The following is a 15,479-nucleotide window of genomic DNA, read 5'->3' as shown; positions in this document are numbered from 1 at the left end:
GTTGGATAGACCTAATTCTCCTCTACTAAAAAAAATGGCAATATCATATTAATAAATTAAAAACTAGGCTACCTCACAGCATATAGATATATGTTCTATCAACATACATTTCAACAATCTGAGGATTCTGGATGTTTGTTTCTACGAAATTACTGTGAACAAGACAATTCCCTCCTCAAATTGTGTTCCAAGAACTAAATAATTTAGCTGTGGGAAAATTAACATCAGTATTTTAGACTGATAACGTGATGTGAGCCTTGATTGGCAAATCCACATTTTAAAAACAGGGATCAGCTCTTTTAAATCCCAAAATAGTCCTCCATAACCAAAAAAAGCTCATTGGACATTCCTTGCAAGTTTCGTGGACAGAACAGGAAGCTGATTTTAGAGAGGCTTGAGGTAAACTTGTGTAAGTGCATGTACAAAAATTACCTGACGAGGACACCTGCTGGTCACCATGAATGTCTACAAATATTAGTCAACCAAATAAGAAGTGGTTCCAGGCGCAGGCTTTAGATTTGTGTAGGACAAATAAAAAACATCAGAATTTGTACATTTAAATGTCACTTCAACCATGCTGTAATAACGCCTTCGGTTTGTGTCGTGGCTGTGTTGAGGTTGATTAGACGCTATCACAAGAGAAAACTTAGCACCATTGTGGAAGAAATTCACAAGCTTATTAGAACATCATGCGATAACATTTTAATAATACAGACAAGTTAGTGCCATTTAACACAGAAGGCAAGTGTGCATAAAGTGTGTATAAAAAAAAACAGGCTGCGTAATTTGAACTTCAACAAATCAAATAGTTTACTTATTGAGACAAACCATTGTAGCTAACAACACAGAAAAAAACGTAACATTTTTATTATGCGGCAAATCTAATGCATTTTTTTTGGTACACCGTTTTGAAGTGAGAAAGTGTGCTAGAATATTTGAATGGATTTGTGATTAGCAATCTATTTTTTTTATAAAATGTTTAAGTATTTTATAACTGCTAAGGCAGGTTGCAATACATTTTGTTCATAGGCAACATTGTGAAGTTATTTACAAGGCACAATTTCACCACTAGATGTCCCTCGCAGCATGAGTGAACACTATCAATTAATGTTGTTGTCAAATTATTAAGAGAAACATTATATTTTTTTATATTTTAGGCAACCACTTTTGAGGGTTAGATTTAGACGCTATGTAGTTTTGTAGCTAGATTTCTTGTCTTTCACTTAAGTTTTTTTTTAAAGTTTACAATCTTATAGAATTAGAGAAATATATGCAAAGGATTTAGTAGAGCTTGTTTTAAAATCACAAATGTTTCTTTAACAATCAGCTTTAATTTACTCCGGTTGCTCATTAGTTAGACTCATCTCCCATTTGGTTCAGTAGTTACATTTTAACATTTACCATGCAGGCAAACACCAGGCTTGTGGGTAGAGAAACATGTCAACAAAAATTGAAAATAAAAAAGAAATTCTACACACTTGGATTTAAACAAAAGGATAAACGTCTCATAGCCGACTCCAGTTCCCACTCAAACTCCACATCAGATCTTACATCATACTACGAGAAGGAAACCGGGCCAAAATTAACAATACTTGTCCAAGTGGCCAAAAGAAAAAAATGTCCCAGATGTAAATAACATAAAGCATTATCTGTGTTTCCAAGTACGTCTTTCAAAGCAGAGTGAAGAGGGAGTTTTGAGAAGGTTTGGCCACAGAGCGAGACAGAGAGCAGGACTGAGGGTGGAGGGAGGAATGTGAGCAGCTGCTCGGTGAGGATGGGAGGAAAACTCTTTCTCTTGTGCTTCGGCAGCGTCTTCTGCGTCACAGCATTGTATTACACCCACAGCTGGACAAAACATCTGAATTACTGAGCCCACTATTTGAGGTTATGCACTCAAAGAAACAGATATGCAAGCATTACAAATGATTACTGAGAAGAATGAAGCCTAATAATCCATTACTATATTGCAGGAGCCAAATTAATATGTATAAAAGCACTGAAAAAAAAAACTCATGAAAAGCAAAGAATTATCTCAGTTTATCAACACGGCACCATTTTTTTTTAACTTTAAACAGGCAACGTAGGATTTGAGAAAGCAGCAAAAAAATCAACCAAGGTGGAAACCCTTCCTTAACGTGGCCCCTCCCAAAAAGTTGAATCTCAAATTCAGCACGACATTGTTGGAAGAAAACCCAGAGGCAACGAGTGCCAAGGCAATGGAAGTCCCGCTAATTGTTATTCACAGTTGGCTTTGACGGCAGTGCTAAAAGCTGGCTTTATATTTGGCACAAATATGTGAGAAACACCTAACAATTTAAACTATAATACAATACTGACCTATTGTTTAACAACCTCCATCAACAAGACATTTGAGTGCATCATAACCATCTTTTACTAACAAGTCTTACACTACAAATAACTGATAACAAGAACAGATTCCTGATAGATTAATCATTTGTAACAGGATTCAATGAACTACAAGAACTGACACTCTGATTTCATTAGAATCACATTGCCAGGTTTGACGCAGAAAAAAAGGCAGAATCAGGGCAGGTATGTATATCTATTTCTCTTAAATTAGTCAAAATTATACGAATGATGCAATGGTGCAATTTCCCTACCGTTTTATTTTCTTCTTTAACTTGTTTATTTTTATGTAGAATAGAAAGTAGCTGTAATATGTAGGAGTTGTTTCCACCGATAAGCTCTTGCATGCTGCAGTGCGGTGAAGCATATGTAATGTTGGCTACACTGCATGACTGGTAATCTGATCCCTGACTGGGAACCTAATGCAATTCTATCAGCTTCTTGAGACAGAGCTGAGTTTTATTTAAACATTTATTATCCTTTTATAGGACCATTTCATACATACAGGCCCTGGGTTGTTAAGGTTTGCTAAGCTGCTGTCAATGGGACCTTGTTTTTGCAGCCACACCCTTACATTTTTAGCAGAATTCATTTTTTCTCACGTAATGTAAAACCATACTTTATTATTTTTTCCTTTAAACACAAATTTCCCAACACAGATACCACACTATCGACATATTGCACAACACAATCTTCATAAACATTTGAAAATACTGAGAAAAACCAACAAATTCATGGCATCCTGCTTTTTCTTCTCTTTTTGACAAGTGAACAATAGGGATCGCATTCAGGAAGTGCTTGAAAATATCACTCAAATAGACACTCTTACTCAACCCTCGGCTTTAACTTCCTCTGTGGTCTCTTCCTTCTTCTCGTTGACGGCAGCTTCAGTTTTTTCCACATTTTCTACCGGCTCAGGGTTGGACTTTGGCACCTCTTCCTCTTTCTTTGCTTCAGGAAGAAGGATGACTTTCCCGATGTTTTGGCGTTCGTGCATTCGCTTCATGGCATCAGTCGCCTGACAGAACACAGAGGAGCAGAACGGATGTTCACAATGTGATGTTTTCCTCCTATTTTTAGGTTTGGTTTTACAAGTATCATTAAAGCGGAAAACGTGTCTAACACTTCATTAGAAGTTATCTTTTTTAACATCTTGCTTTTTCGACACGTTATTGTATCCATGAATAAATAATAAAGCAGCACGATAAGATTATGTTTCCTTGGTTAATAAAGCTTAATGGCTAATCTTACCAGCACCAGTTTTGCATTGACTCCCTGAGCACATGATCATAATTGCTCAGTCTTAATAAGGATAAATGAACACATGGGCTATCTATGATATGTATCTCTGCTTTAAAGTCATTTGCCCTGCTTATTATTTCCTGCCTCGGCTTTTGTCTGTTTCCTGCTTACAATTACAAAAGCCCCCACTCCTGTCTATCCTTGAATCCAACTTGAAACACTGAGAAATCCCCGTAAATAGTGGAAGCCAAGGCAACAATTTAGACCATCACCTAGCAACAGCCCTTAAGGACTGACTCATCTGATGGAGGGGGGTTTGAGGTAATCTCGCCTGCATCACATGATTGATGGAGAAGGGGAAAACACAAGAAGGGTGTGACACAGGAGAAGCTTCAATGGAGCTGTGTGATGCACAAACATCTCATACATATGAATACTCACTGTGCAGCAGAGAAAACATTGTTACTAAAAAGTATTTGCTTTCTTGTCAAGGGGAAAGCGAATAGGGGGTTCTCACAACATTTCAACTTATTCTAATAGAATTGTGTGCAGCAAATCAGCCCGATATCAACCATTAGGTTATTTATTTTCATTGTTTCCCTTTTCGCACAAAGCCTCATAAAGCTGCTCTTCCACTTTTCAATTCTGATATACTGCAAATATTTACTTCGCATTAATTTATCATTTGTTATTGTATTTCCTTTATGTGTATTTCTTGTACTTTTATTTTAATATTATGGTTTTTATTATAGTTTATATTTGCTAATTTTTTTTACAACTTTATTCCCTTGTATTAATATCTTACACTGCACTAGTATTATTTGTATCCTTTTATTTTGTATCTGTCTTAGTAAGTTTGATTTTCTAGTTCTGGTGGATTTGTATGTATTTAAATGTAATGTTATAAAGTGTCTTCTTGGCACTAACTTAATACCTGTAAGGTTTTTTTCTAGAGCTTGTTTTGGTTGTTGCCTTGTTAAACTCGCCTTACTGTGTTTATGTTGGCAACATTATACACCAAAGCAGATTCCTTGTATTTGTAAACCTGCTGAGCAACCGGATCGTTATTATCCTTTGATCCACGCCTTAAAAAGTAGTCCCTCTGTCACATTTTACATTTCAAACATGAGGAAACTGACCTCCTCAAAGTGGTAGCAGGAGTCGATGCGGGGCTTGATCTTGCCCTGGCTGTAGAGCTCCAGCAGCTTCCCCATGGTGCGGACGATCAGCTGCTCATCGGGGATGTAGCCCAGGTGGAAGCCGCAGACGCCCTTGTTGGTCTGCATCAGTTTGAGCATGCTGAGCGACAGCTGGTTGTACCAGGTCTTCGCCAAGGCCAACAGGTTCTTCTTCTGGCCCGTCACACAATTGGCCGCGCCTAGAAAGCAAGAGTAAACTATAAATCAGAGAGATTCATTTCCATCTATTTATAGCCACCTCTAAGAAGGTTAGGCGTGATGAAGTAAACCTTCTGCATTCAAAATGTCACTTGACAAACTATACTCATAATGCAGAAATCAGTGCTATTACAGTATATATTACAGTAGATAAATACTAATTAAAAAGGTTATAAAAATATTGCTTCAGGTTGAAGAGCTCATTATTATTTCATTAACTGATGATACATCTAAAATCCAAAACGTCAAAATAACTTTTATCTAAAACTGTCAGATCAAGCAGTCTTTTTCTCAAATGTGTTGTAGTGGAATATAGATTAGCATGAAATAGAAATACCTAAGAACCTCAAATAACGTAAAGTATTTCAGTAAAAGTTAATTTCCATCTCTGCTTAGGCCCCACTCCTCTCATTTCAGTTTGGATAAATTATACAAAACAGCATTATTACACAAACATTCAAGCAAAAATAGAAATACATTAAGGGAGCCTGGACATATGCATTAAGACGTGTTTTTTCTGTTTCCAGATGTCTTACCAAAGACTATAAGCATGCCCAAAGGCTTCAACAAACTAAAGCCTTTCTGGGTGTCTGATCCACCGAGGGGGTCCAGGACGATGTCAACTCCTGCAGAGACAGAAGAAAAAAAGGGAAAAGATGCATAATGTTTCCGTGTCAACATGCGACAATCTTTAGTATTACATTAAGAAATGTCCCGGCTAGGTAAAGAAAGGTAAGGATGTGTGTTTTGGGTCGGTGTGTTTTCCTCACCCTTGGGGCTGATTTTGCGGACTTCCTCCACGTAGTCTTTGGTGCGGTAGTCGATGGGGTGAGTTACGCCGCCTTGGGAAATGATCTCATGTTTGGAGGCTGAGGCCGTGCCAAAAACCGTCACATCTGGCACAGTCTGACAGAGCTGGGTAACAGCGACACCGACACCACCTACAGATGTGCAGACAGCCGCAGCAACAGAGGTGAGAAGAGGCTGCAGGCGCTTCACATTCAATTACAAACGGTTTGATCCCTCGCTGCAATTCTCAGTGATTTAATCTTCAAGACAATGGGTCTGCACTGGCTTTTTCCAACTCGGAATAACTCGCAAGGATGTGTTTTATGGCTCACCGATTCAAAACTCATGCTGTGCAGCCAGACATTGTTCAGAACCACAGAAATGTATTTGAAAGTTGAGTGGACACCACAAAATGTCCAAAGACATTCGATACGTCAAGCAGAACGTTGGAAAAATAGGAATAAAAGACATTAAGAGTAAGATATTTTTTCCACCTCTGAGATACTTAATAGCGTATGAAAAATATGAAAATTGAGGCATAATGATACAATTGTATTCTATTTATTTATTTCATTCCCAATGTATACATTCAATGAGACTTGAGGCTGTTCTCAGCTAAGGCTTAAGTCCACACCTTTTCTGCCAGTATAAATTGGCTTGGTCTGACACTACCTCATAAACAATGTCTTATTGTTGGTTTTATTATTATTATTATTATTATTATTATTATTTCATATGTGGTTTTGACTTCTTAGAGATGGAACAAAATGTATGGGGGAACCAGATTGTATAGGGTTAAGGAGTACAAGTAGCTTTAAAAGTGTTGGATATATGGTCAGTAATTCCGGTTGCAGTAGTGGCCTCTCAGCTCTACGGTGGTTTGTTATGTGACTTTATGATGGCTGAGATGGTGGAGGAAATGCTTTATGGTCGTGTTTTTTCATAATAATGCCTGCCTGGGTGTGCAGGCTCAACAGTAATCCCTCCTGACCTCATCTTCACCCCTTCCTCGTGTCGCTGATTCATACAGGTCAGCTGACAGCCCGCCACATAACAAACACTGAGACGCAGCTTTTGAGAGGGAAGTGCACTGCACTGGAGTGTAATGGTGGACGCTGACATCACCATTCTGTATACTTAGATTCAAGAGTGGCTGATAAACACGGATTGAGTTACAGCTGCATTACCATCCTTTAAACATACAATAAATAACTTCAAACAAACAAAAGCTCAAGATGACAAAAAAAATAAAAAAATCATTATTCTACCCACGCCTGTCTGATGTTGTGAGACATTATGCTCACCAGTTATAACTGGGGACAAAATAGCTATCCTTTAAAATTGGAAATAATTATCTCTAACTGAAAAATCCTTTTCTAAAAATCCTATCATAACAACCCTTAAACAACTACAGTGCTATGTCGTCTTGAAGAGGTTTTCTCGCCTGTCTGAAAGGTTTTACTGCCTTTCCCTCAAGAGAGGAGCACCTGAGCGTGTGTCTCTACTGCTCATGGTCAAATATTATATCACATAATAATATGTATAAAGGATAAGGCACTGGTCAATGTTATGATCCACCTGGAATTTATTCAGATTTTCTGCAACAATCAGAATGTGGAAACACTGTTTTGAAAGTGAATAAAATGTCAAATTGGTTGAGTAGTTTTTTTTAGTAATTTAATAACCACATAGTCATAGAGTTTTCCCAGTTTTAAAATAATGGAAGTCCACATTGATGTATTTTCAAGGTTCATACCTATGATTCCCTCCTCCTGTGATTGTACCACCAGCCCCCTGGTTATTGAAACACACACGGTGCTGTGCACAGAGTGAGACGCATTTGCTTGTCGCTTGTTTAAAAAGGTCAGGTGTTGCCAAAGCAACCCCGCCTGATGATGATCCTGTGTTCCCTTTTATGAATACACACACACCATATTTTCACCAATGACCAGCAGTCTCTTTGATGATCATTTATCAGCACAGCTATGTGGCTGCATTCTGGGAAGTGATTAGTGACCTCAGTGAATAAACCGTGCCCCCTCTTCACAGGAGACTCGGGGAGGTGTTTGTTACACATCACAACATGATAAGGGAGCGACTGTCCAAGCGTAAAACACAACAGACACAACAGATTCAGCTTGAGGAGATTAGAAAGAGGAGAAAAGTGTGTAAAATCTCAATTTTTGTTAAATTATCCTTTAAAATGTTTTTTTTTAATTTAGGGTCTTGGATATGAAATGTAAGATGTATTAAGAATTGTCTATCAAAAACCCAGTGTCACATACTAAAATTGCTTTTTTTGTCCAAAAGTTCAAAATAGATTGAATTTAAAACATAAAACAACAAATGGCAACTGTTCACATTCAGCTGTAACAAACAGTTATTTTGGGGGATTTTTTGCATTTTTGTTAGATAAACTTCATTGATGATAACCATTATCATCCAAATGGCACAAATTCCACAGCATAAAGAAAAGAAAATAGAATCAAGACCTAGGAGAAGAGTTTTTAATGTGTTGGATGTTGTCAACCACTGACACTGATAAATTCAATAAGAAATAGCTATGTTGCTGATCAGTATTTGAGACCCCTGATTTTATTCTCAGTATTCCCTGTGTGTGTGTTACCTGCAGCCATATGGACCAGGACACTCTTGCCTGGCTTCAGGTTGGCCGACTCGAACAGCATCAGGTAGGCGGTGAGGTAGTTGACGGGCAGCGCGGCCCCCTCCTCAAAGCTCATCTGCTCGGGCATGAGGAAGGTGTTGCCAGCGGCCACAACGACCACTTCCTGGTACATGCCGCTGCGGATCAACATGATGACCCGATCCCCAACCTGAGGGAGGGGAGAGGGGGCGGGGGGGGGGGAGGAAGGGAGGGATGGGGAATCGGGGATGTATCTTTGGTTAAGATCTGGTCAGATTACTTAGAAATTAGTCGTTAACTGAATGCAAATTATACAGCAATTATTTGTTGTGATTAATAATTTTTAAATCATAAATTATAAGTAACTTCTTAGCCTAATCTAAATATTCCATAACTTCAAACAGTGAAAACATTTCCCCATAAAAACATGAGAACCTTGGTGTGTCTCTACATCTCGGACACAATATTCACAAGTTAATAGAATCCGTATTCTTTTCAGAATAAAAATAAATTGTATTGTATCCTATTTCCCATTCATTTCCCTAAAGTCCTGATAATTTTCACAGCAGGTTTACCTTGAACTGTTTTTTGTTTTGCAACCCTAGTCCACTCCTGACACTTTTTTGTGGAAGAGTATAAGACAATTTAAATGTCTCTTGTCATCACCACTTTGCTCTTGTTAACAGGGATGTGAAATGGCAAATTGAGGGCAGGCAGGAAATTGTCTGACGTATCTCAGTTTTAGACTGACACGAGGGCAAGTCATTACGCTGCTGCTGCTGAGTCAACAGACTCATCCTCACAGAGGCATGATTACCTTGTGATCACATTGTGATATTGGCGAGTAACTGAAGCCAAATTCCTTTCAGTGTTTAATGGTTCATCAGGAATACATTTGACCTACCGAGATGATGGCTGCAACCAATGATTGTTTTTTAATGTATTTATCTACCAAATATTTTTTTTAACCCATTTTTAGATTGGCCAATGAAATATCAAAACATGCTTATGAATTTGTCCAAGTGCCCAAGGTGGCAGCGTCCAATTGTTTGAAACCAAATTTGTTTAACTGACATATATAAAAGCAGCAAGTTCTCACAATTGAGAAGCATGAACCTGCCTTTGTTATAATTTTTTTTAATGCAAATATATTTTCCTTTGTCCAGTCTGTTAAGTTTTTTTCTCTCTACATCATTCTTTTAAAAAAAAAAAAAAAAAAATCCAGAAATAGTCTTAAGACCCCACAGCCAGCTTTAAACAAGACAATAAAAGCTGCTCCATGTTCCTAAACAGTTTGTGCCAACGAGCACAAAAAAGTGGCCTAATGGGAAATGTTGTTGCTGCTTTCTTCCACAGGGACGTGCCAACATAAAAGAAACCTGCCCAAAAGTGAAGGCCTCAGGAAAGAAGTGTGATTGTGAGCGCTGCACTGCTTCCCGTTAAAAAACAGTCTCGAGCGCTCTGAGCCACGCCCACTTCCTGTTGTGCAAACCCATCACAATAGACAGACTGCACAGGGCCACAAATATTTACGCACATATGCACACAGACAATAACAACACTCATAAACTTTGCATATGTCTGTTGCAGTGAGATAACTAAGAGATGCAGTCTCCAGCCTTTACTTCCACATCAGATGACTCAGATGCTCCTTTTATACATTACATTACATTTAGCTGACGCTTTTATCCAAAGCGACTTAATAAGTGCATTCGACCAAGAAGATACAAACTTGAAGAAAAGAGAATCATAAGTACATCAGGTTTCATAGAGCCAAAACATTTCAAGTGCTACTCAACTGGCTTTAGATAAGCCTGTCCTTTGTTAGTATATAAGTGCTTTGATAGTCATTTTATTGCTCGAAGTGGAGTCGAAAGAAATGAGTTTTTAGTCCGCGCCGGAAGGTGTGTAAGCTTTTAGGGGTCGATAACATTTCTCAACATCTGGTCTTATGAAACACTTCCAAACACACTCTGTGTCACCTCAGAAAATGCATGATAGTCAATTTAAAAAAGGCTGAGCTCAGTTCCTGGAGCACGAAATTAAGTAACTGAAGTCAATTCAAAGCAGGACAGGGAAGTTGACTTACACCAGCTAAATAAATAGATTTGATACTGCTGTTCAATTCAAAGCATGATATATAAACAGTGAGAGACGTGTCATGATGCAAGTTTTATGCACATACAGTATATCATTACCAGTATCCAACTACGAGACAAACCACATCTCATAAGCAGAGAAGCATCTGTAAAAAGAGGCTTTGTGTTTTACATTAGTCAAAAATGGCTCGTTATTCAAAAACTATTACATCTACAATATTAAAGACACCTGCTGTAAATTGACCAAATATTGTCCAATGTATTAAGCCGAACACAGAACCCTTCATCCTCTCGTCATGCAACACTACGTTGAGTGTATTTGCAGAACAATGCATGAATTCCGTGATAAGACTTTAACACAGAAACTACTGCTCAATCTTCCAAAATATCAATCACATTATGGAGCATAATCATTGACTCTCTAGTCTTTTTTAATATAGAAACATCTGCGAGGAGGTAATGCTGGATTTGGAAACTGGCAAGAGGAGCTGTAATGGGATCCTACATCACACACATCTGCAATCCATGCGTTTCATAAATCAGCCACGCCCGCCTGTCTTCATCTGACGGAGCCTCGCTGCTCCAGTCTGTCCTCATGAAACCGCATCAGCCTCTCTAAACAATCCCCTTAATGTGATTGTCTGCTGCTCTGCCTCCCTTATGCGTCTTACTGCAGCCACACACGCATTTTTACAATGAAATAACCCACAATCTTGGGTCTAAACCTAAAATACTTTCAACCTACACTCTATATGCTTTCAGTGCTGATGCATTGTAAATACTTGATAGGATTCTTACATTTATACCATGTCCAGCATCACTGCATGTGCCGTTTTGTTGGGACTTGTGTTGTGCTGCTGTGCCAAAAAAGAGTGTTCGGTAACATAGCATTTCCCCTATAGGAACCTTGCTCTTCAGAAGAAAGATTTAGGGGGCAATGGGAGGTGGGCGGGAGGGGAAATTCCATACTTACACAGAGTAGGGCTGCACGATTTTGAAAAAATAAATTAAAATCTAATTGCGATTTTTCTGACAAATATTGCGATTTGCGATATTTGTTTTTAAGCGAACCAACTTAAGTTTATTGTAAAATGCGGCCATAACTCCGGCTAGGAAGGTCGTATCAACATGCTCCCGTCTCTAGCACCCCCGCAGCCCGAGCTACGAGTGAAAGAACTAAACTTACATGAAACTTCCGTTGGGTTGCTTTAAAGTCAAGCTTCAGTTTAAGATTCACCCTGTAAGAGATGTACAACATGTGATGGAGCATTACTAACCTGACTCAGATGGTTTGTTTCACCAAACCATCTAGGAAAACTCAATTTGAAGCCATTTGGAAAGGGCAGGCACTTTCAAAAGCACTTGGCAGGTGATTGGATCAATCTGTCTATCACCTTCTATCATGGGCCACTTCTGATTGATTAACAATGGCTGGTACATGTGGAGCACAGCACTTCCGATTGGTGTGGATGACTGACACACAAGAAGAAAACAAATAAAATTGTAAAAAAAAAAAGTTTTAAAAAATCGTAGGCTTTGCGATTTGATAATCGCATCATTTCAAATCGCGATTTCGATTTAAAATCGATTAATCGTTCAGCCCTAACACAGAGGAGCTTCAGTAATATAAAAACACCCGTGTTTAACTTAAAAGACGCCTTGAAAATGAGTGGGAGAAGAATGACCTCAAAGACATTTAAAATGTAAGTCAAGGCATTGTTCAAACAACAGCTACATATGGTTACGGCGTCGTGTGTTGACGCTAAATATGGTCAAGTTAAAGCTCAGGATGGTAACAAATAAGATCGGTAACTAGCAGTAAAGCATCCTTTTTGAAAGAAGTGACAACAACTGACTGAATCTGAGCTAGGAGGGGATCATATGGATGGCCCAGTTTATGCCTAAAAAACCAGAGCTAAGTAAACTAAGAAACTAGGTAACATCCTGTATATCAATATAACCAATATTGACATTTACATTTTAGTCCAAGGTGTTCAAATTCAGCAAGTTGACTTTCATATCATAAAATGTTTGTTTGAAAAGAAAATAGGAGAAAAAAAACACATCAGAGTTCTGCATGGGACTATTTAAAAAAACCTCCTTATGACCCAATGACACAGCTTACAAGTCCTGTTTCTCATTCAAATACAAGTGTTTTGCATCTTCCATATGCATTAGTGTATGCGGGTAGAACATAAGCAACTCAAAATGTTGCTTTATTCTTTCTACCGGTGCAAGAAAAAAACCTTTGAACATCAAAAGGGAGTTCTTTGCAGAAGCTGTGACATGAAGTCAAGGTTTCTTGCAATGAGTCACACTCATAGGTCACACTTCATATGTTGTTTTTTTAAATATCCCCAGTACACAAAAAAAGCACTGGCCTTGGATTCTCTGAGATCAGCTCTGCAGAATCAGGTGCCTTTATGCATCAGAAAGTCCATTCTAACATTTAGTAGATTTAAAAAGGAAGCACAGAAACAGAGCTTATAAATATTTTTGAACCCTTTTATCAGACTTGATAAATTAAGACTCGACCTTTGGAAAGTTCTTATCAAGGCAAACGTAAATGTTCTTTTGTGCCGGGAGGAAGAATGCAAACACATCTCAAGGACACGTTGTAAATCAAAAAACGAACTGTTCATGATACCAGGATGTTAGATTTAGCAGAAAGAAAGCATCTTTCCATCCTGTTTTTAAGAGACCACAGAACATTAAAGGATTAGACTGGTGGACGTTATTTATCATTGGGTTCTGCTTTCCCATTGTGCAGCAATTTGAACAGAGATGTTTTAAAGCATAAACAAGTCCAAATAGATGGCATTGTTTGATAGAGTCTAAACAATTATTTAATGTCAAGCTACTTTTTCTTTAACCAATCGGCAATATGACAGAACATGTCAAATGTCTATGTGTTTTAGCCTCTCATTTGTGAGATTATCTTTTTTGCTAATAATTTTATAACGTTGAAATCGTTCATATGTGGGGTTTCGGACAGTTGGTCTGACAAAACAAATGATTTAAAGAAATCCCTTATTAGGTTTATATGACTGTCATTTTCCCTCTGCCATGACTTTTTATACACGTTTCTTTTGCAGTTTTCAGCCATGAAGATGCAAACCGTATTCTTGAATCCAAAAGACAAGTGGAAACTAAAGAGAAAACAAATCTGGTTTAGTGTTTGGAAAATATTACTAGCACGTTTCTTTTGGCAGTAATGACAATGCACGTGACACTGAGAACCAATGGGTGCAGGCTTACTCTTTATACAGAAACACTTATTTGAATGAGTGCATGTGGCGGGGTGTGAGTCATGGATGTGCACTTTTCAGACAATGATTGGGAAAATATTACGCAAATTATTCATGAATCATCTTAAATTGCAGCCCCAATTACTATACTTATAATTTTAGAGAGCCATTCGTAGTCAGCGACCTATAGGAAGGATAAATGACCATTCCGAATGCATGTTATCTGAATTATTTGGTCATTCTTAAAAGCATGAAACTGTCATTTTCCCACTGAAACTAAGAGGAACCAAGGAGGCCAGTTTACAAGGTTTCTTGAATTCTCTATAAAAGACAAGATAGAACTTAAGAGAAATCAAATCTGGTTTAGTGTTTGGAAGATATTTCTAGAATATTTTTTGCAGTAGTGACAATGGATACAGGTTTATACTTTTTACAGGCATCAACTTCATTGAGAGAGTGAGAGGGTGTGTGAGTCATGTGTGTGTAGGTGTGATCAGCAGGCCTTCACTAACCTTCCTGTCTTTCACATCCTCCCCGACAGCCTCGATGACCCCGGAGCCCTCCATGCCCAGGGTGACGGGCGGGGGGGGCAGCAGCTCGTACAGACCCTGTTTGCCCATCAGCTCCGCGAAGTTCAGCCCGCACGCCTTCACGCGCACCAACACTTCTCCCGCGGCCAGCTGCTGCTTCTGCGTCTTCACCTGCAGCTTCACTTTATCATAGCCCCCGTAGCCCGTGAGGACCAGAGCCCGGATGGACAGAGGCTTCTCCTCGGCCACCACAGGGCTGCTGCTCCCGGACTGCTGCGGAGCCTCTGAGACCGCCGGGGGAGGCTCCTCGTCGGGCTGCTTCTCCTGCTCAGGCTGCAGAGTTGGAGCCTCTTCGCCAGACATCATAGCCTCTCTTTAAATAAGAGTATCACTAAATGGAGATGAACAGTTCCCGGTAAATGCAGTTATTGGAGGGGAGAGCTGACATAAAAGAGCAACCTCACTGGAGAAGGTCTGTCGTTTTTTAAATGTAAAATGAGAATATCTGCGGGGTTTCCTCCTATTTGTGCGCTCAACAAGTGACCAACGTCAATACTGACAGATTTAAAAACACGAGTTCCGGTTTGGATTTTCACAATAAAACACTTAATGTTACTGAAAAGCTATGAGATTCAAAAAAAGTGTTGCACATTATAATGACAGTTTTGAAATGAGAGACTCCTAAAACCGTTTTAACTATATTTATATAGCACCTCATACAGCCCAATGAGCTTCATAGAGCAAGTTTAAAACAATACATAAGATTACATTACACAACGCTACAATCATAAAATAAAATAAGTCACTAGAACAAATAAACACAAGATAAATTGTATGAAAACCATTGATAAGGTCTTAGAGACAAAGGTAACAATTTATTATGCACAATAAGTAAAACACATGTCAACAATGCATTATGTTATAAAAACCGAAATGAAAATAAAATATGTTATATCTGAAATATCAAATAGCTTCATATATCCCATGAAGACTTGGCTAATCAACATTACAATTGCTTTGCAGGGTAAGCAATGAACATTATAACTGTGTTGATACTTGGTTGTGCTCGATATTTATTCTAGATGATTCCATTTATGAATAGAGGCTTTTATTTGAATGCTAGTCTTGCAACTTCCAGTGTTTTTCTACCTGATTGTCGCCGG

General features: G+C 38.5%; 1 protein-coding gene across 1 annotated transcript; it reads right to left on the bottom strand.

The window, feature by feature from the left end:
- Window positions 1–689: 689 nt before the first annotated feature.
- Window positions 690–14,852, bottom strand: LOC307024717 (synaptic vesicle membrane protein VAT-1 homolog). The gene is made up of 6 exons (XM_079659076.1): window positions 14,299–14,852; window positions 8,422–8,629; window positions 5,777–5,947; window positions 5,543–5,632; window positions 4,749–4,987; window positions 690–3,385 (listed from the first exon to the last, which is right to left on the bottom strand). Exons 1-6 carry the CDS (start codon window positions 14,680–14,682, stop codon window positions 3,197–3,199), a joined length of 1,281 nt encoding a protein of 426 aa, XP_079515202.1. The 5' UTR covers window positions 14,683–14,852; the 3' UTR covers window positions 690–3,196.
- Between the last annotated feature and the right edge of the window lie 627 nt (window positions 14,853–15,479).

The sequence above is a fragment of the Notothenia rossii genome (genome assembly GCF_949606895.1).
Source record: "Notothenia rossii genome assembly, chromosome: 11".
NCBI lineage: Eukaryota > Metazoa > Chordata > Actinopteri > Perciformes > Nototheniidae > Notothenia > Notothenia rossii.
The sequence above is the reverse complement of the archived record's forward strand: the minus strand, read 5'-3'. Positions and strand labels throughout refer to the sequence as shown.

Excerpts from the sequence above, each read along its gene's own strand:
- LOC307024717 (XM_079659076.1), bottom strand. The coding sequence starts at position 14,682 with ATGATGTCTGGCGAAGAGGCTCCAACTCTGCAGCCTGAGCAGGAGAAG. Across the intron at positions 5,633-5,776 it reads CCGCAAAATCAGCCCCAAGG|GAGTTGACATCGTCCTGGAC; the intron begins GTGAGGAAAACA and ends CTGTCTCTGCAG. Across the intron at positions 4,988-5,542 it reads GGGCATGCTTATAGTCTTTG|GCGCGGCCAATTGTGTGACG; the intron begins GTAAGACATCTG and ends CTTGCTTTCTAG.